At 46.0% G+C, this 27159-nt stretch overlaps 1 protein-coding gene across 1 annotated transcript; it reads left to right on the top strand.

Moving 5' to 3' along the window:
* On the top strand, positions 1–25793 carry COLEC10 (collectin subfamily member 10). Its single transcript, XM_065399484.1, has 6 exons — positions 1–148; positions 15026–15097; positions 17597–17668; positions 22668–22721; positions 23875–23970; positions 25405–25793. The coding sequence occupies exons 1-6, from the start codon at positions 1–3 to the stop codon at positions 25791–25793; spliced, it is 831 nt and encodes a 276-aa protein (XP_065255556.1).
* The last annotated feature ends 1366 nt before the right edge of the window (positions 25794–27159 follow it).

Here is a 27159-nt window from a genome sequence, read left to right as displayed (position 1 = left end):
ATGAGCAGCATGAAAGGACAACAGTGGAGGACATGTGGAACTTTAGTAGTGCTCTTTATTTTTCAAGTTCAGATTTTTGGTTTCGATGTTGACAATCAACCTGCAACAGATGTCTGCTCGACACACACCATTTTACCTGGACCAAAAGGTGAGCTAGTTAATACCAAAGCTGATCAGAGTTGAAATTCTGAGCAAGGAAGGGATTTGTGGTGTGGGATGTGCATCACCAGTGGGCTGGAGATGAAGGATCTGAAGCATTGCAGCTCTAGCCAAATGAAATTTGTAGGGGAAGATGGAGGGGAAGGGAAAAGAAGGGCTGCAGTGAGGAGACTTGGGAATTGTGGATTTTTAAAAAAATGTTACTGGAACCAACTCCTGCACTTTCATATAAAGTGTTTTCAAACTGGGGTATGCATACCCCTCGGGGTACACGAGCTCTCGTCTGGGGTACGTTGGAAAAATTCTGTAATGGAGGACAACACCTTTTATTTAGTAAGACTTGGCAATCTAATCAACATTTAATCTCCTTTCAATTAAAATTGCAGCCGCTGTGCAACTCAGAATCAGAAGTATTTTAAACTCTGAGGCATGCCCCCCTACGGGGCACTGAGGAATGTTTGGGGGGGCTCGGGCCAGCCCTGCAAGGCAGGGCTCAGAGAGGGAGCACCACCACCACGCCCTGACTCACCTCTGCAGGCCACCCAGCCTGTCTGGGTTGGAGGGGGGGGGGCAGGGCCGTCCTTAGGCATATGCAGGATACGCAGCTGTGTAGAGTACCCCAAAATTTGGGGCACCATTCCCCTCACTGGCTGTGGCTGGAATCCTCTCTTCTCCAAACCCTCCCCCGTGCTGGGCCGGCGGGCTTCTCCCCGCCCCCAACCCCGCCTGTTCCCTCACTTGCTCCTCAGCCGGCCGGCTGAGGGCTCCAGGCTCCATTTCTGCTGCCCCAGCCCCGGGGAATCCAGAGCAGTGTGGCCAGTCACTGGCAGCGCGGCGGCCTGGCCCACCACTGCCTGGAGCGGAGTCCCTCCCTGGACCCTGCTTGCCTGCGCCGCTCGGTCTCCAGCAGGGGCCGGGCCCGGGCCCAGGCCAGGCCAGGAGGAGCGAAACTTCCACGTGAGTCAGCGGGGTGGGGGGCCTAAACTGACAGTGCGCTCACTGTCTCTCACACTTCCCTAACACACACACTCTCACACCCACATACACTCTGCCTCTCACGAGTCACAGTCCCCCAATACAGAGTGTCACGCGCACACACAGTCTCACACTCCCCAACACACACTCTGTGACACAGTCCCCCAACACACAGTCACACACACACAGGCTCCCTCTGTCTCTCTCAGATGCACTGTCTTTCTCTCACACACACATAAACACACTCTGTCACATGCACACACACACACACACACTTGTATTATTGTTGTTATTACTGCTTGGTACTTCCTGTCAAAATGCTCATGGTGAGCCAGGAGTGGCTAGGGGCTGCAGGAGGGCCGTGGGCTCTGGCAAGATGCAGCTCCCCCATGTGACAGCGCGAAGCCTGCCTTGAGCTGCTGCATACAAAGCTCAGTGTGTGTCAGCAATGGGGGGGAGGTTCTGGGGGTCTGCGGGCGGGAGTGGTGACTGTGCCCCCTCGACACACTGGGGTCAGCAGCACTGGCTGGGGACCGCCTTCAGTGGAGCATAGGGGCACCAGTTTAATAATGCTGCATAGGGCCCCATAAATCCTAAGGATGGCTCGGTGGGCGGGGTGGGGGGGAGGGGGGAAGAGGTGGCGCACAACCAAAAATTGTATCACACACGGGGGGCTCAGCTCAAAAAGTTCAAACTCAAGTCAGCGCTCGCCCCCCTGAATGTTCCTCCATGCCCCCTAGGGGGCACGCCCCACAGTTTGAAAACCTCTAGAAGCTGTTGCTAAATGGAAGGCAGAAATCTGCGGGGGGCACGTGACCCTATGTGCCAATCCCACACATCACCTCTACCTATCTTAGAAGGGGATACATGGTAAGCTACATTATTTGAACACCACTAATATAAACTTAATATCTTGTCCAAATTGTTTCAGCTAAATTAGATCGCTCCTGTTCAACGTATGTGTTCCCAGGCAGTTGATATACAAAATAATAACACCGTGACTTCCCTTAAAAGCAAGCATTAACCAAGGGTACGTCTATACTTACCTCCGGGTCCGGCGGTAAGCAATCGATCTTCTGGGATCGATCCCGGAAGTGCTCGCCGTCGACGCCGGTACTCCTGCTCCGCGAGAGGAGTACGCGGAGTCGACGGGGGAGCCTGCCTGCTGCGTGTGGACCCGCGGTAAGTTCGAACTAAGATAGTTCGACTTCAGCTACGTGAATAACGTAGCTGAAGTTGCGTATCTTAGTTCGAAGTGGGGGGGTTAGTGTGGAGCAGCCCCAAGTGCCAGCTGATGGTTGCACTAGTTGTTTCTACACTTAAGGGGAGAATACCATCATGTTCTCATTGTTTATAAATGCCTACTTATAGATAATGATCACTGCAGCACATATCAGACTTGATCTAGGAGCTCCTGTTGAAGTCAATAGGGGCTTCACCATTGACTTCCGCGGGATCTCGATCAGCTCTTTAACATATCATTCTTTCACCTCCAAGACACTTTACAAATATCTGAGGCCAAATTCCATGCATCAGCTTACGCAACTGAACCCATGTAACCTAACTGAAGTCAGTGGAATTGCCTGGGGTGTAAATCAGCCAAGAACTTAGCCCATAACAAAGAGATATATCTTGCAGTGGCAGTTCTAAAACATTTATTCCAGGCAATGGCTATTGAAGCTCATACTGCTTCCTTATTAGTAATTTGTTATATTTCTCTGTAGGCTACAGAATAGGGGAACAAATGCAAGTGATTTATAGTTTAAACAGAAAAGAGACTTTATCAACATAAAACCATTGCTGCAGACTCATTTGTTTTTATGATGGATTATTCAAATGAATGTTGCTTAAAGTACCATTTTTAATCATCACATTCATTTCTTTAAGATTGAAATCTAATGTTTAACCTTTGCTGAGGCAGTATAAACTCAGGAAGACACAATGAAACCAGAGGAAGTGGTACAAGTTTGTTTAGTTTCTATCTGAATAATGGAAGTGTACATGCTTGGAAGAGAGAGTTTGGCTGACAATAAACTTTGCAATTAAAATATGCCTGAGTGGGCTATGTCTACACTAGAGACCTTACAGCAGCACAGCTGTACTGATGCAGCTGTGCCGCTGTGCGATTGCTCATGTAGCTGGTCTACGACATAATTACCACCTCCAACAAGAGGCGGTATCTGTGTTGGCAGGACAAGCTCTCCTGCCAACATAGTGCTGTGCACACTACCACTTATGCCAATATGTTGCTCAGGGACATGGTTTTTTTTAAGTTTTGCCAACATAAGTGGTAGTGTAGACATGGCTTAGTGACACCACATCACGAATAGAGCTAGGATATAAGTCCAGGTCTCATACTTGTTCCTTTGGTCTCATCCAGCAGGGACTAGGAGCACTCAGTGTAACCCAAGCCGGTAATGAGCGAATCCAGCAATTGTGATGTTCGGTCTCTGTTGCTTCTTGGCCTGAATAATGGGTTGGCATGATGACACCAGGGGAGGGGAAGAATAAAAGGAGTATATTGAGGGGATGCTTAATGCTCCTCAGAACTAGAATATTACTATTTTCAAAGGGCTGAATGGCTCAAGACTAGTAATTGGACATGAAGCTCATCACCTTTAAGTCACTGCTTCAAATCTCCTGTCAAACAGGTGATAAGTGACCATCTGACAGCATTCTACACTATGGGAGATGAATCTGTGGCCTCACTCCAGTTCCTAGTGGACAAGAGCCCATGTTAGAAAAGTCACAGCTGGCTTTTACTGGCATGACAGCCTCATCTGCAGTCCAAATGAGAATCTAAAGACTGAATGGAACAATATATGAACTACCCCCTTTCCTGTAGAGAAGTCTCTCAAGGTCAGTGATGAGGCACATTGGCCAAAGAGGGCATGAGAAAGTTTGCGGTACTGCTGCCCACACCGTACCTGTGCCCACACCGTACCTGACTAGAGGACTCCAGACACCAGGTGTTCTAGCTGTTAACAGCACTAAATCCACCAACAAAACTTTCCTACTGTATTTCTAACTGTAGTATCTCAAATGAAGGCTTCTATTGCTTTTAGCACCATCATTATTTTTCTTTTAAAAATGCTGTATCTGTGGTGCAGCCTGTTTTCCAGTCTTCAGAAAATAGGCAACTCTCCAGCTTCTTAGTCAGTTTGCCCACATTTAATCCCTCTACCATCTCCTTTCCTCTGCTAGTGGCAGGCATCATAGCATAGTTTATTCTGCTGAGAGATCACACAATATGCTGGGCAATCACTTTGTAGCTGTGCCACTCACAGGCTTTGTGCTTCTCCTGTGACATAGTCTACCTTCACCGTAAGAGGCCTGTAGGTGCACTGACTGTCTCAGACCCTATGGCTCCACATTAAATTGAAGTTGTACTGTGCACTTGCAATACTTTAAAGTCCACATTTCCTACAGGAAATAGCAGCAAGAACTTACATTTTTTCATGTGCTTTCTGTGGAAACCATCTTTGTTCAAAAAGGGCCAATTTTCACCCAAAAATTATTTGCTCAAAACGTTGGTAACTTTTTTTACACTCAGAACAAGAGATGTCAAATTAATTACTTAGGTAGCACAATGGGATATGAGTAATGTGATGAAAATAAGTGAGGGGAAAGTTAGGCTGAATATCAGAAAAAAGCCTTCACGACACAGAGCTATTAGGCTCACAGGGAAGTGACGCAAAATGGAGCCTTGAAAAGTTGACTGGACAAAGCGCTAGACAATGTACTGAGGGAATGATTCTGCCCTGGGCAGTAGGGATGGACTAGGGAGCCTAATAAGTATTTACCATCTTTAATTTCTATGATAAAGCCCTAGAAGTTAGTATCTATTAGAACTGTTTGTTATTAATAACGTAATAGACATTAAAGTCTGACCTCTAGTGGTCATGAATGATATCTACAATGCATGTTTTAGTGACTGACTAATTTAGCCCATCTTTCTGTTCACACACCCTTTTTTCTACTGTTGGTGCAGACAGGTCAGTTATAATTTTTAAAAGCACTATATGAGCAGATGACCAACCTTTGCATGCATGCTAACACACACACGAAGAAGCAGGCAAACTTCAACTGGTTTCCAGTTTCCTCTCCAATCTAAAACTCAGCTCAGGTTTGCAAAGAAGGCTACTAATTCTTTTGTTGAACTTGGGCCTAATGTTACTGCAGTCTGCTCCCACCTTTCTGAGAAGGTTTCATCCCTGATAAATTCTAATAGGGTTCTATAAAATTTCTTCAGAATAAGCCTATAGAATGTCATCAAGATTGATGGCCTCTCTATAGAATCTGTAAACTCACCAATAAAATTTAACAGCAGATTATAACCTTACTACAGAATTCTGTATTTTGGGCCAAAATTTCTATAAGAATTTGAAAACTTAGATTAACAAAGTGATTAGTGATTTTGGATGCCAACTTGGGAGACATTAAAGGGATCTGATTTTTAGAAGGGCTGAGCAAACACTCTCTGAAAATCAGGTTAAGGTGCCACAAATTGTACCCCACAAAAATTCCCATATCCAACATCGCTAGCCAGTTTTGAAAATTTAGGCTATTATTCAGGATTAAAAATTATAAAACAAGGACCAATTCCTGGATTCAATTGATCCCCTGAAGGGGGAAGACTACCCTAACCATACACACAGTAGGCAACTTAAGTGAAAAAGTCCTTTGGAGTTAAAACTGGACCTCGCGTATAGTCTCAGACAGAAGCAATGCAAACCCTGCTGACTCTCACTTGGTTTCACTAAAGATGTCAGCCCAAAGCAAAGCCCAATGGATGCAAACCCATACAAAAAGAAGCCAGGATAAAATTTGCACAAACCTCTGAATTAAACAACCCAAGTTTCAGCCAGTTAGAGCAAGAGCCTCTGAACTGGACGTTGTGATCAGTACTGTTATTAGTGGAATGTGGTTTCCAGATTGATGTGGTTGTTTATGCATCATCAGTAAAAATTACATAGAAAAAAAAGTTTTGCATGAGTACATTGTACAGAGAGGTTCCTTAAAGCACATATTATAGCCAGGGTGCACCAGGTCACTTTATTACCCTCCTGGCATCTCTATCTGATGAGATAAAGTAACTGACATTTCCCAGACAGTATCTGTATTAATCAAGTCTAAACTATTATGAAACACTGAGCCAAAAAAATTCCACAGAAACCTTCTGGGATGGCTTCTGCTGCTTCTTTCTTTCACAATAGCCTGTTCTCTCACACTCCACATCATCACCAAGGGATGTTTAGGGAACTTTAAGCCTCCACGGTTTTCACAATCCTGATCTCTCTTGGTTCTCTTGTGTCCGATGGTTCCTTCAATGTTCCCTCCCCTCTCCTAGGCAGGGCCGGCTCCAGCAGGGCCGGCTCCAGGCACCAGCTTAACAAGCAGGTGCTTGGGGCGGCCAAGGGAGAGGGGCGGCACCTGCGGCAATTCGGGGGTGGCAGGTCCCTCACTCCCTCTAGGAGCGAAGGACCTGCCGCTGAACTGCCGCCGCCGATCGCGGCTTTTTTTTCTTTTTTGTTTTTGCTTGGGGCGGCAGAAATGCTGGAGCCGGCCCTGGGCTCCAGGCACCAGCAAATCAAGCACGTGCTTGGGGCGGCACATTTTCAGGGGCGGCATTCCAGCCAGCCTTTTTTTTTTTTTTTTGCTTGGGGCGGCAAAAGCCTAGAGCTGGCCCTGGCAGCAGCAGCGCGTCCTGCACGGGGGGGTGCCCTGGGGCTGCTGTGGTTCGCATCGGAGAGCAGCGCCCGCACCTTATGGCCGGGCGGGCTCTGAGCGCGGGACACTCGGGCTGGGGGCCGCCCCACGGGGTGCACAGAGCCGCCTGCAGGTGCCGCAGGGCGGCCGCTCCCCAGCTCCGCAGCCGGGGCTGGGCGAAGCGGCCTGAGCCACCCAGGGACTGCGGCAGGGCGGCCAGGAGCACCAGCAGCAGGGGGGCCATAGTGGGGACCGGTGCCTGGGGCGCTGCCGTGTGGGGCCCGCATCCCGCTCTCCGGGGCTCCGCTCCCTCTGGGGCTGCCCTGCCCCGGCTCCTCAGCTCTCTGCTGGGCGGTCCCCTGGCTCTGCCCTCCTGGGTCCCATCCAGTCCTGGAGGCGGGAGCCCCGGCTGGAGGTACCCTGAGCTGAGGCGTGGCCCGGGAGCCCCGCTGCTTACCCCGACCCTGCCAGCGCCGGGCCGGATGGAGGTGAGGGGGGAGTGGGCAGAGTCAGCACTGGTGGGGGGGAGCCCAGTGCTGGGGCAGCAGGGAGTGTGGGTGGGGGGGAGAGCCCAGGGCTGGGGCGGCAGGGAGTGCGGGTGGGGAGGGGGGAGCCCAGGGCTGGGGCGGCAGCGGGTGCAGGTGGGGGAGGAGAGCCCAGGGCTGAGGGGGCAGGGAGGTGCGGGGGGAGCCTAGGGCTGGGGTGGGGAGCAGCCAAAATTTTTTTTGCTTGGGGCGGCCAAAAACCTAGAGCCGGCCCTGCTCCTAAGCAGTCTCACAAATTTCCATCCTTGTCCTCTTTCTTTTCTTCCTGCACCCCCTCTCAGGGTGATACCATCCTTTCATACAGCTTTAGCTACCATCTATGAACTGAGGCCCCATAAATCTTGCTCCCCATTTCTGGGATGTCTCACTCTAGTCCCATATCTCAGTCTGGATGTCACACCATCAACTTAAACCTAACCTGGCCAAAACTGAACTCCTGAACTTTCTTTGAAACCCTCCTCTCCATTCCCCTCATTCTCTGTCACTGTTAAACACATCATGATACCAGAGGTAATCTTAGTCTCCTTCCTTTCCCATGCCTCTCGCATCCAAATCCTATCACTTCTTCCTCAAAGACCTGATCTTTTCTTTCTGTCCAGACTGTTAGGACTCTCACCCAGGCCCTTACACTCTCCCATCTTGATGGTTATAAGCTTTTCTCTGTATCTTCTGACCCCTACAGTGCCCTCCTCTAATCCATATAAAATTAGGCCACTAAAATCATATTTTGTGCCAATCTGATTATATCAACTCCTCTTTGAACCCCCTATTAGTTCCCCTTTTCCAGCACATCAGGTGCAAGTTTCTTCTCCTTGCCTTTATGACCCTACTTCTACTACTTACCCAACTTTGTCTCTTATCACCTCAGTAGGACAGCGGGAGGTCTGGTTTCTGACAGAGACTGAGACTTTCCAGAAGCAGAACTGTATAAACACAATTACTTAGGATGAACCGGGCAGCAGTACTAGAGACCACCATAAACCGCACTGTTGGCTGCTCTTACTGTACAGAAACACATAACGATATAGACCTGCCTAGGTATCTTATTTCTAAAGCACCTTGTCACCTGGTATCTGGGCAAAAACTAACATGTTAATGTCAGTGTTTTAATGTAGCAAATCATTTTTAAATAATATGTCACATTTCTCTAGAGCTTTTCATTAGAGGATCTCTAAACTCTTTACAAAGTTAAAGATTATCAGCATTGTACACCCAGGGTAGCTGGGGCAGTAAGGGCCAAATTCAGAACTCGATGACTACCCCATTGCAAATGAGACCAGAATCTGGCCAGGAGAGTTGACCAAGATCAAATAGTGATTCAGGGTAAAATCAGAAATAGAACCTAGAACTTTTGACTTACAATGTATGTCTACACTGCCGGGTCTCTGGGACCTGGGCTTGTCGACGAAGTGTTTCCAAGCCCATGCTTGAGCGTCCACCCTGCATTGTAAACATAGGTTACTGGACCTTGGTCTCACAGCTGTGCTAATGCATCCATACTGCACTAAGCAGACCTTTGGACTCAGGTCTGTGGCTTGAGCTGTGTCCACACTGCAAAATGACAGGGCTTGGTCCTGAGTCACAGAGGGACGTGAGCTCTGACCCAGCCCCCTAGCAGGGTCCTAGGACCCAGATCCTGAGTCAGACTATTTGTTTGTGGACAGAAGAGGGGGTTGGGCTCAAACCTGAGTCAGAGCCTGGGGTTAGTGTGCAGTACCCCCAGTCTCACTCTATAAGCACTGGGGGCCTGATTTTTCAAAAGTGCACTGCCCAGCTGCTATTGACTTCTTTTGGAGGTGGAAGTGCTCAGTATTTCTGCAGACCTGGCCCTAGACCATGCCAGCTCCCTAAGGTCTCAATCAGGAGTACAACTGGTCAGGAATTTTTCATTGAAAAATACCAATTTGTTGAAACAGGTTTTTCCAGGTGGAACCAAAGAGCCAGAGATAGGAATAGCCCAGTTAGAGGCCTCACTTGGCATGTGGGAGACCTAGTGCCTGATTTGGAGCCAGATCTTCATCCTGGGTCTCCCACATTGCAGGTAAGTGCCCCATCCACAGGGCTATTGAGTCGATCTCTCCTGTTGGAGCTGTGCCATTTGTATAGATAATTAAATATTGGGGGAGATAGGGTGAAAGAGAGCAAAAGTGATACCTACACTATAGCCCAGGGGCTCAGACACTCATCTATGCTGTGGGAAACCCAAGTTCCAGTCTCTATAGCCCTATGGGCTGTAATCATGTATTCAAAATAAACAGCTCCAACCTGAGAAACATAGATGGTATAACCTGGGGGGCTAGAGACTTGAAGTGAGTTATTGGCTATTCTAGAAATGGAGGGGGTGTTTCTCTCTTTTTTGTGCAATGGTGTCCCAGGTATCACTGGGAATGGGATAGGAGAGAGAGGAGAACAATAAAATGATATTTATTTCTTTTTAACTGTTATTTCTGTATTGGCAGTGCCCCTTTAAATTGCACAAAGGTTCTACTGATTGGGAGTGCTCAAGCCACTTTCTTGGGACTGTTTTTTTTTTTTTTACCTCATTCCTTGTCAGTTACAAGTAGAAGTGATCTGGTGGCTGTTAAAGGTCTAAGTGCTTGTAGCTTTTGCTCTCCTGGCTCACACAAATGCAAGAAGGCTGAGCAACTTCCTGTTCAGTATGTGCATTTTAATAGCTTGGTATTTTAAATTAGTGACACATGGCAAGTGGATCAATTTGATGGAATACTAAAAGGGTGCAGAAGACAACCGTGCTTCAGCTTGATGCACTGACATGCCAACACATAGGGGTAGAAGTAAGTCACCTCTGGGCAACCATAGTTTAAAGGAGACAATCTGTTAATTGGGATAAAATTGAACCAACCACACAGCCACCATTGCCTCGATCCCTGAATACCGCCAAGAGCAGATCAGAATGTAGGCCAGGCCTTAGACTGTAAGCTTCTCAGGGCAAGGACTCAGTCTTCTTTTTCTGTAAAGCAACATGTACACTGATGGTGCTGTACAAAGAAAAACAGTAGAATGTTCTGTTCCCAATCCAGAGTTGTGATTCAAGCCCCTCTCTGATGTGAACATAAATACCATTTGCAATGTACAGGCTGGAATAAGGCAAGTGGATAAAAAGATGCAGGTGGCCTGTACATATTAAATCACAAGAGATGATGAGGGACTTGCTCATTTAAAGAAATGCATCCATCCTAGTCCTTCCAACACAGTAGCAAACCACAAGAGGGCAGCATCACTTAAGACTTCACATTTCAAAAGGAAACCTGCACAATACTTTCAAAAGAGGAGCGGGGGGAAGCAGGGGACTTAAATTCATAACTCTGCTAGATACTAAAAACCATGGACTGAACAGAGACACTGGATCTATGGCTTAGTACAACAATCTGTAACCCACTAAGTCCCTTGTTTTGACCTATGACTGCAGAGCTGCTCTACATTGAATGGTCCCTTACAATATGTGCTAACTACTTATTATGCTAAACAATCTGTTCGACCTTGCATTTTGCTGTGATGCTGGGAGTTCCTTTCCCAGACCTGAAGAACAGCTCTGTGTGGTTCAAAAACTTATCTCTCTCTCCAACAGAAGTTGGTCCAATAAAAGATATTACCTCACCCTGCTTGTCCTTACTTCCTAGTCCAAGCCTTCCTTGCTTCACAACAGCCCATCTATGAGTTAATTAACAGGGGGAATGTTATGGAAAGTAATCAGAATTAACATTCAACCGTTATAATCTCAAAGCTCTTTACAAAGGCAGGCAAGTATCATTTCCCCATATTCTAGAGTGGGAAACTGAGGCACAGTTTAGTGAACTGACTCTCAGTCAAGTGCCCCATACACCAGATCACGGTTAAACCATTGACAGCCCTGAACTCTGAACGCATGCTGCTCATTAGGTACTCTGATACAGAAGGAACCACTGCAGCTTTTAAGAACGAGGAGTACTTGTGGCACCTTAGAGACTAACACATTTATTTGAGCATAAGCTTTCATGGGCTAAAACCCACTTGATCGGATGCATGCAGTGGAAAATACAGTAGGAAGATATATATACACAGAGGACGTGAAAAAATGGGTGTTGCCATACTGACTATAACGAGAGTAATCGGTTAAGGTGGGCTATAATCAGCAGGAGAAAAAAAACTTTTGTAGTGATAATCAGGATGACCCATTTCCAACAGTTGACAAGAAGGTGTGAGTAACAGTAGGGGGAAAAAATTAGCATGGGGAAATAGGTTTTACATTGTATAATGACCCATCCATTCCCAGTCTTTATTCAAGCCTAATTTAATGGTGTCCAGTTTGCAAATTAATTCCAATTCTGCAGTTTCTCATTGGAGTCTGTTTTTGAAGTTTTTTTGTTGGAGTATTGCGACTTTGAGGTCTGTAATCGAGTGACCAGGGAAGTTGAAGTGTTCTCTGACTGGTTTTTGAATGTTATAATTCTTGACGTCTGATTTGTGTCCATTTATTCTTTTGAGTAGAGACTGTCCGGTTTGGCCAATGTACACTCTTTGGGAGGACTGGGGGAAAGTACCTGACAATGACAAGCATTCTATGGAGCAGCGACCATCTTTTATTATGCGTGCACAGTGGCTAGTGCAGTGGGGCCCTGATGCTTGACTGATGGCCCCTAGACACTGCCACAATACATATAATGCCAACGTTCCCACTAACTCCAGGACTGGACCCAAAGGCTGATCTGGATTTTTAAAGGGCCTAGCTTCCAGATATGTATCTGTATTGGCTTTATGAAGCACCTTTGCAGAATCACTGCAGAGATCTTCAAGATAAAGGTTCTTCAATGGTCCCTTATTAGCTAATTGAAGGCCATGGCATTTCTGTATTTGTTTTGTGACAACTGGTTTTAAATATCCAAAACAATGTTTATGTAAATGAGCATAATCCCCATCCAGCTCCCCACCCAGCATATGCATGGCAGGCTCTTGTGCACAGCCACCCTTAGGGGTGAGTTGGGGTTTGTCTTTATTCTGCTACCTAAGCAATTAATTAACTTAAACAAATCCATGGGCACGGACTGTACTTACTGACTGCACTCACTGACAGTTTAGCACGTTCCTCAGCCATATTTTCTCCCAGGCTGTTTATCCCCAGGAGTTCCTGTCCCTCCCTCTAGCAGATGTTCTCACTTTAATCTCAGCTTGACACTCAACCTTTTATGTTCCTCATTTTGAGCTAATGAGCCCTGCTCTGGCTGCCAGCATAAGTCACCAAAGTCCCAAAGCTTGACATCCATCTTGTCAAAGCTGGTCTTAACCGCATATCATAGGGTTACCATATTTCAGCAAGCAAAAAAGAGGATGGGAGGAGCCCCGCCCTAGCCCCACCCCCGTCCTGCCCTAGCCCCGCCCCTGCCCCTCCCACTTCCCGCCCCCCTGAGAACCCCCAACCCTCCCCCCGCTCCTTGTCCCCTGACTGCCCCCTCCTGGGACCCCTGCCCCTAACTGCCCCCCAGGACTCCACCCCCTACCTAAGCCTCCCTGCCTCTTGTCCCGACTGCCCCCTCCTGAGACCCTCCCCCCATCCTAACTGGCCCCCTAGGATCCTACCCCCTACCTGTACCCTGACTGCCCCAACCCTTATCCACACTCCCACCCCCAGACAGACCCCTGGGACTCCCACGCCCCATCCAACCACTCCCCTCCCCCTGACAGCCCCCCCCCAGAACTCCCGACCCATCTAAACCCCTCTGCTCCCTGTCCCCTGACTGCTCCAATCCCTCTCCCCACCCCTGCCCCCTGACAGCCCCACCCCCAGAACTCCTCCCCCCCCGCTCCTTGTCCCCTGACTGCCCCCTCCTGGGACCCCTGCTCCTAACTGCCCTCCAGAACCCCACCCCCTACCTAAGCCTCCCTGTTCCTTGTCCCCTAACTGCCCCCTCCTAAGACCCCCCCACCCTAACTGCCCCCCAGGACCCTACCCCCACCTGTACCCTGACTGCCCAAAACCTTATCCACACCCCCCCATAAAGCACCCCCCGAACTCCCGACCCCCCCGTCTCTTGACTGCCCCTTCCAAAACCTCCCTGCCCCTTCTCCGACCCCCTGGCCCCCTTGTTGTTGGCCTTCACCTAACGTCTCTGTGAATTTGCTCAGGAACGGCCTGAGCCGCTCGTCCCGGCACGCTGGGCAGCAGGGGAGGAGGAGCGGGGGAGGAGCTCCAGACTGCCGGAGGTGATCTGCGAATGCAGGGAGGGAGGGAGTGATCTCTGCTGCAGGGGAAGCGGAGGAGGGGCTCTCTCTGGCTGTCGGAGCCCCATGTAAGTGGCACCATCCGGCCGGCTGCCCTGTTAGCCGCACGCGCTCTGCATGGGGGGGGGGGGAGTCCGGACATTTACAAATTCCCCCCGGATGCTATTTTTAGCTCAAAAAGCCGGACATGGCCGGGGGAATCCGGACGAATGGTAACCCTAGCATATCACTAGTTTATTCACAGAACCAAATCGAAAAGCCTGCCTCATATAAAGGAAGTACAAACTTCATTTGTCTTTTGGCACCATCAGGTGTAGTTCAGAAACAAATGATGTGAGATCAGAGCAGGGCCCAACTTCCCAGCTTGTTTCCCACATTTTCATTTGGCTCACTTGCTGTTTGTATTATTGACCTCCCAATCAATAACAAGGCAGTCTCCATTTTTTTCTATTTACTGCCATATGTAGCTGTGTACATCAGAGGAGAAGTTTTTGGTTGTTTTAGTTTTGGGGTTTTTGTTTGTTTGTTGGTTTTTTGCTGCTCCCGACTGAGCCTCAGGAGATCTGGGTTCAAGGCCTACTTCTGCCCCAGACTTTCTGTGTGACCTTGAGCAACTCAATTATCCGGTGCCTCCAGTTTCCATCTGTAAAATGAGATTATTTCTGCCACCATTTGTCCGCCTTGTCCATTTAGAGTGTAAACGCTTTCCTGCAAGGCTGTCTCTTACTATTGTATGTACAGCACCCTGTGTGCAATGGGGCCTTTGTCTTACTTGGGGTATCGATGTGCTATGGAAGTAAAGTTCAAGGAACTTACTGCCGTGGACTTTCCCTGCAGGCAAAGTTCTGAGTCATGTGTGGGAGTATAGGTTAAATCCAAATTTTATATTCAGACACACATTCAGCACGTGCCAAGGGTTGATGGGTTGACTTGCTGGGATTTATGGTTTGCTCCATTCCAATTTCTACAGCTATCAATCTATCTACCTTAAGGTTTTATACTGCTGTCCATCACCACAGTATCTGAATGCCTTCCACATAAAATCACTAGAAACAGCAAAAGCCCTAGTGCACTCTGTGGTATTTCTCCCTTTTTGGAGTCACAGCTCTGCTTGGGATAGGCCTTTATTTTGTTTTTTGTGTGGTGAGGGTTTAGAGGCAGAAGGGAATGTCAATGTCATTGTTATGGTGGGAAGGTTTTGTCAAAGCAGAATGTATTGCCGCATTTCCTGAAGCTGGTCAGACACTGGCTGGACCTGCTTTCCTCTGAAGTTTGTCCCATATATATCCACTGTACCTTCAGAATGACAACTAAAGAAGCCAGTCGTGTCAGCCAGTCAATTTTACTTTTGGGGAAACACATGGTAATGTTTATTGGACTGTATGAGCTGGAGCATGATGTTTTATTTTATGCTTTTTAAGGGGATGACGGTGAAAAAGGAGATCAAGGGGAGGTCGGAAAACATGGAAAAGTAGGCCCCAAAGGACCAAAAGGTACGTGTGGTAGTTTTGATAGTATTGATATAGGGATATTAATACAAATAAAACAGAACAATATGTCAATTGCTAGTCATGATAATACCTTGGACTAATGCTGTACCAAGAGATCTCATAATATTTTCTAAACATGAATTGATTAAGGCTAACAACATGCCAGAATTACTATTAATATGGGTATTACTATTACTCTTATATACCATAAGAAAGTCACAACTTATGACTGACTGCCAACAGTCGTGTGACAGGCCAATAAGTTTCTATTGCTGACTTCCTTCTATTGCTGCAGTTCATCGTGACTGAGGCCTGTGGAAGATTGTTAGCTGATCAGATCACATATGCACCTCCTGGCCTCACGGCTAGTTCATCAAAAATAACCTGGACCCTAATTTCATCTCCTCTTCAGAATGTGAACGAGAGGAAAAACTGCAACATGTCTGGAATTATATGGCTATATTGGAGGGATTTCCATTTAGCTCTGATTAGGAAAATTCAAAGCCACATGTAACAATACATAGCCTGACTTCATATTTCAACATAAATCAAGGTTTTATTGTCCCTTGAGTCAAATACCTCCTTAGGTGAAACCTAGGCTAAGAGTTACCTCTAGGTCAATAAATCTTGACATTTATCTCAACAGAAGCCAATATCTGTGGAATTTTCAAATTTACAGATGAGCAAACTGATGCATAGAGGCCCAGATCTCAACAGTATTTAGGCTGTTCCCATCCATTGAAATCAATGGACGGTAGGAGCCTAAATATGTGTAAGGATCTGGGCCAGAGAGACTAGGTGAATTACCTACGGTCAAACAGCAAGTCGCTGTCTAAATTGGGACTAGAGCCAAGGACTCTCAGCACTCTGCTCTATTAGACACATCCCCTCCTTGGATAATGAACAGTACAACAGCATTCTGAGGCAGAGAAAAGTGCTGCTAATTACAGAGTTCAGAGTAAAGCTTATTTGGGTGTCCCATCTCATAGTTTAACCAGCTGTTTTTGCAATACTGATGCATACACATGTTCATTCTCCCATTTGGCAATGGGCTAAGTATTTCAGGATGCTAATCCATAGCATTGTTTTACATTTCATAGCTAGAATATTTTTTAAAATTCTGTTTACTAGCTGTTATAATTAATACATCCTCTAATTCTGTATATACATCGGCTACATAGGACCACGTGTGACATTGTTTCAAATCATAAAATAGTGACTGGAGCAGATCAGAGGGAAAGGGATCAGTTAACACATGTGTTTATTAAATGTTTTTGTGGCATTAAAGTCATATGTGCAGATGGAGAGCCCACAAAACTAGGATCTCATAATTTAGCCAGCCAATTTGCAACATAAAACAATGGCAAGTATAAAGGTGTGTATTACCATCAGACTCTGTGCACCAGAAAAATCCTGTAGTGACATGCAGCAAAAACACTGGGCCACATTTGGCAATCCTGACTTTTACCACAAGTAAGGACTTCAGAATTTGGTCCGGTAAAAGAAATCAAAGAAATACTTGACAGGGGTTCTCAAACTTCATTGCACTTTGACCCCCTTCTGACATGACCCCAGGAAGGGGGACTGAAACCTGAGGCCACCTGAGGCCCATCACCCCAGGCAGGGGGGCCGAAGCCGAAGCCCGAGGACTTCAGCCCCAGGCAGGGGGCCAGTAGCCTGAGCCCAGCCGTGGGCTTCAGCCCCAGGCACTAGGACTCAAGCTTCAGCTTTGGCCCCGGACCCCAGCAAGTCTAATGCCAGCCCTGGTGACCCCATTAAAACGGGGTCATGACCCACTTTGGGGTCCTGACCCACAGTTTGAGAACCACTGAGCTATTGGCTATGGATTTGCTGTGTAGCATAATTAATATATGAATAACTAAAATGGGTTTTAATCTGTATTTTCAGTATGATGATGGCTCCGGGCATGTCAGTTGAGAGTTTTAATAGAACAAGAAGTTCTGAAATGTCATGCTGTTTATTCCGTAGTGCAGGAGGTCAGAACCATCCATTAGTATCGTCCTAATACCTCCAGACACATAGGCCTTGCAATGCTGAGCAGACAAATCCCTAAATACATTTAAAATTCTGGGCCAGGAAGACTGAGCAGGAGGGGAAAAGATAGGCAATCCTCTGCATAAAATCAATGGGAATCTTGTTTAAATCTTTTTTTTCCAGCATGAAAGTTACATTTCTGATGTCTGCTAAGAACTTGTCAATTACAGAAATTGGCAAGAAGGATAGAGAGCCCAATTTTTGGCCAACACATTGGGGACCTCCAGAGCTAACCGCATGAGCTGCTATGGAGCTAAAGAGCCAAAGCTCTCTAAGTGGGGATGTCACAGACTCATATTCCCTGTGGATCGGCCCAGAAGAGGACCGGTAACACACATTGTTTCATTGCACTTGCACACCTTAAAGTAACAAATCATCTAAAGAATGAAACAGTGTCCTGCGAATGGGTAAAATCATTCACCATCTTTTCATTGCTTTCCTTTTCAGGAAACAAAGGAGCAGTGGGGGATAGTGGGGATCAGGGAATGATTGGAAAAATTGGCCCAATCGGTGGAAAAGGTAATTTATGTGTTTCATGTTACTTTTTTTTTGTGAAGGTACATATTCAATTATGACATGATTTGTATGTTTTTAAGAATTACAGCTATTAAGTACAAATAATTCAGATTCAAATAATGTCTGATTTATGTTCCCCAAATATATTTACACAGGCTAATTGGGGATCATGATACAGTTTGGTGTGTGTATGTTCTAGCTAAGCTAAGAAAGCTGATCTCTTTTAGATTACAAAATAAAAAGCATAGGGTGAAATCCTGGCTCCAATATGGCAAAACTCCCATCGACTGCAATGAGGCCAGGATTTTACCAGGGCCGCCCAGAGGGGGGTGGGCAAGTGGGGCAATTTGCCCCGGGCCCCGCAGGAGCCCCCACGAGAGTTTTCAGGGGCCCCCACAAGAGTTTTTGGCGGGTCTTCGGCAGCAGGTCCTTCAGTGCCGCCGAACACACCCGGATCGAGTGAAGGACCCGCTGCCGAAGACCCGGAGCTTCTTCCGCTCCGGGTCTTCGGCGGCGAGGGCTCCTTCCGCTCCGGGTCTTGGGCGGCAGTTCGGCAGCGGGTCCTTCACTCGTTCCAGGACCCGCCGCCGAAGTGCCCCAAAGACCCGGAGCGGAAAGACCCCCGCCGCCAAAGACTCCAAGCCCCCTGAATCCTCTGGGCGGCCCTGGATTTTACCCGCTTGCTTTCAAAGCTGAGGATCATAAGTCAATATTCTGCTGCTTATTATTCATGCCAAATGTCTGGACCTGGCTAACCACCTTGGTGTGCAATGGGCAAGCTCCTTGCAGGAGACCTAGATTTGGCAGTGATTTTAGGACTCATGTTCTGACACTAATTACTTATTCTGAGAGCTGTCCCTTATATATCAAGGTAGAATATAACTACACCTGTCTGACCTGTCAGAAGAGGCCCTCAGTTTTCAAACTATACACATACAATTATAAGTTACTGCATAAATACATCAAATAAACATGCATGTGCCCTCTTTATTCATATTGTTTGGTTTAATTTCCACTTAGGCAGGAGGGAAAGGAACGACACTTTTATTACCCCTGGTTACAGCGGAATGGAAATTTGATACAGCTACATGACTGTCTGATGTGCTCTGAGGTTTAATTTTTACTATGGCTTGTAACAACCAATCATAAAGTGCAACACCTGTGTACTCAGCTTTATTAGTGTGTGGTTCCTGGGCACTAGCATTGTTTGTGTTTGTTTTTAAGACAAAACTGTAACGATGCTGCCTCTGGCGGGACACAACTGAGAGTACCAATTCAGGACAAATTGCTTAGAGCAGGGCAGTTACAGCCCAAGGCTGGGGTTTCTCCACCTTTAAGGCACACCGAACCAGCCAGACAGAGAGGACTTTGGTTTTACCCCACTGGCTAACCATAAGTCATACAAGCAATTCCCTTAGACACTCCAGTTTCCCAGTATTACCACCAGTGCCACTCATTATGGGGACGAATGGTTATGAAAATCAATGCCCCAGTAAAAGAAAAAAGAGGTTCTCCCGATCCCAAAGGACCAAGCCCCAGGCCCAGGTCAATATACAAATCAGATCTTATCCACAAATCACGCTGTTGCCAATCCTTTAGAATCTAAAATCTAAAGGTTTATTCATAAAAAGAAAGAAATATAGATGAGAGCTAAAATTGGTTAAATGGAATCAATTACATACAGGAATGGCAAAGTTCTTGGTTCAGGCTTGTAGCGGTGATGGAATAAACTGCAGGTTCAAATCAAGTCCCTGGAGTACATCCACAACTGGGATGGGTCATTCAGTCTTTTGTTCAGAGCTTCAGTTTGTATCAAGGTTCCTCCAGAAGTAAGAAGCAGGAGTGAAGACAAAATGGAGATGAGGCAGCTGCCTTTTATAGTCTCTTCCAGATGGAAGGACACCTTTTTGTTCTTACTGTGGAAAATTACATCAGCAAGATGGAGCTTGGAGTCACATGGGCAAGTCACATGTCCATGCATGACTCAGTTTGCAGGCCGATGCCATTGTTTACATGTTAGTTTGAATGTTCCCAGGAAAGCTCAGATGTGGATTGGCATCTCCCAAAGTCCATTGTCAGTTAAATGTTTCTTGATTGGGCACTTACTGAGAATAGTCCCTTCTCAAGAAGCTGACCAGATGCTTCACTGAGGCTACTTAGAATCAAACCACATTGATATACAAGTACATAGCCAATATTCATAACTTCAACTGCAAAAATGATACACACATGCAGATAGCATAATCATAATCAGCAAATCACAACTTACACGACAACCTTTGCACAACATTTACTGCAAATATATAACAGCGTTTGCAACAATGATCTATACGGTCACAGGTTATGTCAATAACATCACAAAAACACCCAAACATTTGTTTAAATAATCTGAAAGAACTATATGGACTTTGCAAGCAAATAAGAAAAAAAGGCAAGTCTAACTTTTGGCTTTGCATTACTGAGTCTCAACCTACAGCCTTTTCTAACATCAGTTCCTATTGGCTTCAATGGGAGACATGGCTGAATAAAGATAGTTGCACAAAGGGAATGGAGAGCTGTTTTAGACGTCTGCTGGGGATTTCCCTGACACAGGGGGAATACCCAGCTGGAGTAAAACTAGTGTATGCTCCCAAGACTAGGAGCAGGCTGGAGATGGGTAGAAGATGGAGTGGTCCCTAGCTGACTGCTGTAGCCCATGTAATTGAGAACAGCTGGCCCTTAGGCTCCCAGACAAGATCAAGGGAGCAGAAAAGTAGCTTAGATCTCCCCCATCCCATTGACTTCAGTGGAATTACTCCAGATTTATACAGCATTTGCAGAATTTGACCCCAAGGGACAGATTTTCAAAGATATTTAGGCACCTAACGATGCAGGTTGGCATCTAGTCAGATTTTCAAAAGCACCTAAATATGTAAGGTGCCTAACTCCCATTGATTTCAATAACTTGCCAAGGAGCTTTTGAAAATCCCACTAGGTGCCTACTTGCATCCTTAAATATCTACATACCTTTTAAAATCTGACCCCAACTTTTTAACTCAATCCAGCTCTTTGTCTAGCATAGTGACTGTTACATTTACACCGCCTCTGATGGTCAAGAAAGAATTATACAATCTGTTTGGAAGAAAATGAGGAAACAAACAATTAAAAATGTGTTTCTGTTTCCAGAAGCAAAGGTTGTTCAAGCTAGATGGAAGAAATTGCTGCTGGTATTAGGGTTCAGTTTATTGCTTTAGGTGTTCCCAGGTGTTTCCTGTCACAAAATTGAGGTTATACCCAAACCAAGAAATGAATGTATTTTATCATGCTAACTTACTATATGTCTGTGATGAGGGCGGACAGTGAGAAAGAATTTTTGGCATCCCAAGTTAAAAATAGAAAAGGTCATTCTGAAAATGGGGGAACTGGCTCTGATGCCGAAGTATCCCATTCTTTATTACCAACATTTGTAAAGAATTTGCCCACAGCAAGTGATTCTTTAATACGGCTCCTTATGCCATTACAAACAACAGCCAAGATCTTCAAAACAGTGACTGGTGTTTTTGCATGCTTCAGTTTTTTAGTGACTAATCGGAGACACTTTAAAGGGGCCTGATTTTAATGAACATCCGCCCTCTGCAAATTAAGCCCCTTTAAGGTGCATCATTAAGACACCCGAGAATTGTGGTACCCAAAATCACTAGTCACTTTTTGAAAATGTTGGCCACTGTCTATTATTGATTTTCATGAGATAAGAAGTCAGTAGTGTTATTATGTATTTACATTGGTGTAATTTTGGGCTTCTTCACGGCACATTACTGTGAGAATCTACAGAACATTGGAAGTCGTTGAATGCGGCTTAGTGTACTATGCTTTCAAGTAGTAATAATCAGTCACACTCGGGACTTTCACTACAGTGCAGCCATGTCCACACAGGGCTGTTGATGTACAGCAAGCTGGTGCACTGCCAATTCACACCCTGGCTTGCCTAAGAGCACTAATTGGCCCATAGAATTTAGCTTTTACTAGATATATTAATATTCTTCAGTATATGAACAGAAGACCCAAACCCATTCATGGTTTAACGCTATAGAGTATTAGGTGCTTTAATGAAATTTTCCAGAATTTCCATCTGTCTGTACAAAAGGGAGTCAGTTATCTTTAATTAAAATGTCCATAAGCTCCTGATGTCTTCCAAAAAAAAAAAATACAACTATATTAAGGAAAAGAAATAATGTAAAAATACATGGTGTGAAACTACAAGATAGAATTAATATTAAGCAGGGTTTGATCTCTGAACTAAAGGTGCTATTTAATCTACCAGAGAGAGCTGAAATGAATTTTAAATAAAGTCAGACAGTTTTCTGATTCAAACAATTATGAGTGGCTTTGAAATAAAGCTGCTCACTCATCTTTTTGTATTAGTACATCTATTTAGATATGGATCATTTGAATGATTTTCAAAATATGAGAAACACAATCAAAATAAAAAACATAACACTTCTATGGATTTATTCTGAAATGAAATGAGGTCCCCTACCTACCTCAGCTAGAGAGCCATTTGCCAGCTGTGTGCATTGCTAAATGCATCCATGGAAATTCACTGGGTTCTGTCAAACCAGCCTTATCCTGTATCTTAATTTTACATGATGTAATCCAGTGCCGTATGGACTCAGTCCTGCAAGATGCTGAGAGAATTCCCACTGACTTGCTGAGGGCTTTCAGCATCTCATGATCCAGCTATATAAAGGGCATTGTGCAGCTCCCCCTTAAATTGAGTGGGTACCAGGCACCAGCCACCCACAAGAGGCCTGAGCTATCAATGGGTGAGCTATTAAAGTTTTCTCCTTCTTTTCATTCACCAGAATTAATCATGGATTGTTTGATTTGGCACATCTGCTAGAACAGCACATCAGTGTCCTTCTGCCAAATGCACACAGCTAATACATTACTAAATAAATTTCCAACATGTTTTTCAAACACGCTCTCCTGAGATATGGGAACGTATTTTTTTTTCTTCATTCAGGTGACAGAGGAATCAAAGGTTTATCTGGGGTGTCTGGAGGGAAGGGAAAAGCAGGTACAGTATGTTAGTTACCACTACATTTCCTGAGCTGTGTCTTTCTACTAAGGATGGTTGAACCTGCTGGGGTGCCGGGGTTTCCTGACATTTTGTAAGTTTGGGGTTTCACAGAATAATTGAGATCCATGAAATGGTTTCCACCCTTAATTTAAACCCTGTTTCTTTATCAAGACTTTTTTTTAAAACAAAATATAGATTTTTAACTAAATGGCAGCTTAGGCTGTGCAAACCATAAAGGTTCTTGTGAGAAATTAACTGCATCCCTCCCCTTCCTGGGAGTAGCAGAAGAATGAAATAAAATATACAGAACCCCAGAGGTCATATTTTATCAGGCCCAAACACAACCCAAACTTCAGTGGTTTCAAGTTGTCATGGTTGTTAATTATTTACTGCACCATAAGTGCACAAGAGAGTGTATTGACATAGTCCCCCCTCCAAAAAGTTTCCAGTTTAAGGGCTCAATGCTCTTTTCCATGTCCCTGGTAGAGAAGAGTCTATGCCTGAAAAGGTGGAGTGTTCTATGTCTGTAGCATGTTCATCCCTTTCTCTGACCTAATAGAAGTTCCTCAGCCCAACTCTCTGGAGCAAGAGTAGGGTGGGCTGGGAAGCCAGCTGGTCTCCTCTGGATATCCCCAACCCACAAGGGACGCCAGTGGCATTAATAGATCCCAAGGCTGTGTTAACTTACCCTGCTTTTACTTCTCTGCCATAGGGAGATAAAATGATAGCGACAGCTGTGATAGGTGAAGTCCCGGCTGGTGGAACAGAGGAGCAGAGAATATGGTGATTAAGTGGGTGAAACCTCCTACATCTAGGATGGGCCTCCCCTACCCCAGGAAAGAATTGTTCTTTTTCAAGATCAGAGATATCTAAGTGGGTGAGAAAAATCTAAACCGAAACATCAATGAAAAGTTACAGTCACATGAAAAGTTACAGTCACATGTTAAGGAGGCACAGTCCAGCTCCCGGTTAGGTCAATCAGAGTGTTATCATCAGTGGGTGCAGCACTGGGGATAAAGAGATGCTAGCTTGCCACAAGTCAGCAGTAAGTCTTCTAGAAGGTCTGAGAGCAGATTGGCAGGTCAGGCAGTACCATGCACTCACCCTTCATTCCCAGCTGGTGAATCAGGTGTTTTCTGTGTTGTATCAGGCACAGTCTGTGACTGTGGGAGATACCGCAAAGTTGTTGGACAACTGGATATTAATGTTGCTCGACTCAAGACATCCATGAAATTTGTCAAAAATGGTAAGCTTCATCATCATTTATTTTACCGTCCCCACCTTTTTATTAATGATTATTATTGTTATATTAAGGTAGTGCCTAGAGAGTGTGGAAATATATATAAAGAGACAGTCCCAGCCTCAAAGAGCTTCCTATCTAAGTGTAAGATTATAGACAACAGGGAGATACAAACAAAGAGGTAAAGGATGCACCAGGGACCAAGGAGATGATAGGTACTAGCATGATTGGCACTGGGCACAGCACACCAACTGCCCAATCATTGTTGAGTTTGTAGCAGGCATCGCAGCAGAGAAGAGCTAAGGAGGGATTTGAAGGAGGACAGTGAGATGACTGTAGATATTTACTAGGAGCTGCGCCCAAGCTTGAAGGGTGGCCAGGGAGAAAGCACAAAGTTGCTTGTTGGAAAATGTTAAAAAATATAATTAAAGGCCGTCAGCTCTGATTCTCCACTGCCTGCCACCTGGGCTAGTCACTTCCACATGGGCAGCAATCAGAATGGTAGCACTTTATGGCCACTTTGACTACCCTGACTATACAAGGAACAAGTGTGTGCCAGTCTGCTCCATGGTGTGCAAGGGAAAAGGAGGACACAAGCCCCTTCCAGCCCTGCACAGTAGCTGGGTGTAATTGGAATCCCAGGGTTCACTCTTTCCTCGTGCCCCTGAGGAGTCAGATACCCAAAAGGGGATAAGCATGGATAACGAGGAAGCACGCTTGTGGTCAGAGTTGCCCAAGCATGCAGTTGGGGAATGTGCTGTGCACCCTGAAGAGACAGAAGAATGGCTACTCGGCCCCAGCACACCTGGGAGCTCTGGGTAGGACTCCACACTATGCACAGTGCAGGCTAGTGCTTGTCTGGCATGACTGAACCCTCAGAGGCCCGGTTATCAGAGATGCTGAGCACCCACAGCACCTTTCGTAGTCAATGGATATTGTAGAGACTCAGCAGTTATGAAAATCAGTCCAAATTCAAAGGCCTAGCTTGAGCCATCCAAGAACACTGGCCTCCACTTACACTGAGAGGGCCCTAAGGCTGTTCGCGTTCTCGCTTTTGCTTTCTGGAGCGCTATGCTGGCATCTGTATTAAGACACAAGTGAAGTGAATGTGGCGATCTCATCTAGTTGCCCAGACTTGTTTGTCCATCTGGCAGGACATGATCTGAGAACCACGGCTGCAGAGAGGCCCAGAACTGAAATGCCAAGGGAGATGCCGAGCAGTCAGGACTGAGGAGCACTATGCCTTGCCCTCACTTGTATAAGAAGCATACCACTCTCATTAATATCATTCCCTGTTCAAGCCTTCATCATTATAATCAGAAACTCAGTTGTGGGAAACCCATTTCCCAGCTTTATGGGCTATTTCAACTGTTGTTCTGTTTAAGGAGAGACTTGTGTACGTTTTGAGAGACCGTTAATAGGATGTTTTTCTTTCTAAAGTAATAGCAGGAATCAGGGAAACAGACGAGAAATTCTATTACATTGTCCAAGAAGAAAAGAGCTACAAGGAGGCCGTGACCCACTGCAGGATCAGAGGGGGGATGCTGGCAATGCCGAAGGATGAGGCAGCCAATGCACTGATTGCTGACTACGTCTCCAAGAGCGGCCTCTTCCGCGTGTTCATTGGGGTGAACGATATGGAAAAGGAAGGGCAGTTCATGTATGCAGACAACACCCCACTGCAGAATTACAGCAACTGGAAGGAAGGGGAGCCGAAGAACACGTCTGTGCATGAGGACTGTGTGGAAATGCTCAGCACGGGAGAGTGGAATGATTCAGAGTGCCATCTGGCTATCTACTTTGTCTGTGAATTCAAGAAGAGAAAATAAAATGCCAGAGTGCTTGCCAGGCAGCTTCTGGACCTGCAATAATTCCTCCTGATTTATCCATTAGAGGTGATGCGCTGGGCAGGGCTAGGAGGGATAGGGCCTGATGCTGCACTCACATACACTGGTGTAAAGCAGGAGTAACTATGTTTAAGTCAGTGGAGTTACACTGGTGCACGTGGAGTCAGAATCAGGCCTGCAGAGAGCTCCTAGCTTCCCAACTCATGGGGAAAATCAGTGATTTTTATTTGGGGTTTAAAGTTCTTGGGCTAAATTTAGAACCAGCATGAATGAGTCTGACTCCATTGATGGAGTGACAGTATGTGAATAATGGGGAAAGTAACTGGTGGAACAGCTTATTGAAATGTTGCACAAACTCCACCGAGGGAGAGTGTGGCTTTTAGCCACACCAGCACTGCACTGGGGGTGGCGCACAACCACACTGCTCCACAGGCAGCACCAGATGGTAGACTGCACCAGGGAGGCACAATATTTTCTGTAGCTCCCCTGGTTGTGTTAGGGAGTGGAGGAGTAGTGTGCAATGTCCCTTTAAGAGCTGCGAAAAACCTCCTCTACTGCCCCCATGGTAGCTGGATGGATATGCTGGCTGGTATGGAGCATCGCTCCACCTGCTCCCCACCTCTCCCTGCCCAGCTGCTCTGAGATAGGGGTTACTGGGTCTGGGGCTCCAGGGGGTTCTGGACCACTGCACTGTTCAGCCTTTTTCTTTCTCCAGTGATTGGCTGGCTGTGGGTTTTGTTGGTTTGATTTTTGGATTGTTTTTTTTTTCCTCAGCCACTTGGGGGATGAGAGGTGAGCACCAAAAACGTTTTCTGCCCTGGTCAGCTTACTGGCTAGGGCTGCTCCTGCTTGCATGAGCAAGTGATCAGCAATGAAAGCAAAGGCTTTGCTATCAGATCCCAGCTCCTGTCAACCTAGTGCTGGTCTACACTGGAGATTAGGTCAGTTTAACTGCGTCTCTCAGGGGTGTGGATTTTTCACACCCTGAGAGACATAGCTATACCCAAGTAAATTCCTAGTGTAGACTAGGCCTCAGTGTCATTGAAAGTCAATGGGACTTAAGAGCCTAGGTCACTTTAGAAAATGGGACTTAGCCATCTAAGCCATTTAGGCCTTGCAACACGGAGCAGAGCAACATTTAAATAGCTTTAGAAATCTGGGCCTTTGACTTAAGACCAAGCCCTGAGCTATGGGTGGGGCATATGAAGTGGAGTAAAAAGAGAGAAAAAGAAATGGTTTGTTGCAGGGTCAAAGCATGATGCATAGGAGGCCTGACTTGGTTTACACCAATTCCATGTGAGTTCCTCATTCAAATACATGGTCAAATCAAAACAATGGTAAGAAATCT

This window comes from Emys orbicularis, chromosome 2, assembly GCF_028017835.1.
Source record: "Emys orbicularis isolate rEmyOrb1 chromosome 2, rEmyOrb1.hap1, whole genome shotgun sequence".
Lineage (NCBI taxonomy): Eukaryota > Metazoa > Chordata > Testudines > Emydidae > Emys > Emys orbicularis.
Note: the sequence above shows the minus strand (reverse complement) of the source record. Positions and strands in the feature narration are given on the sequence as shown.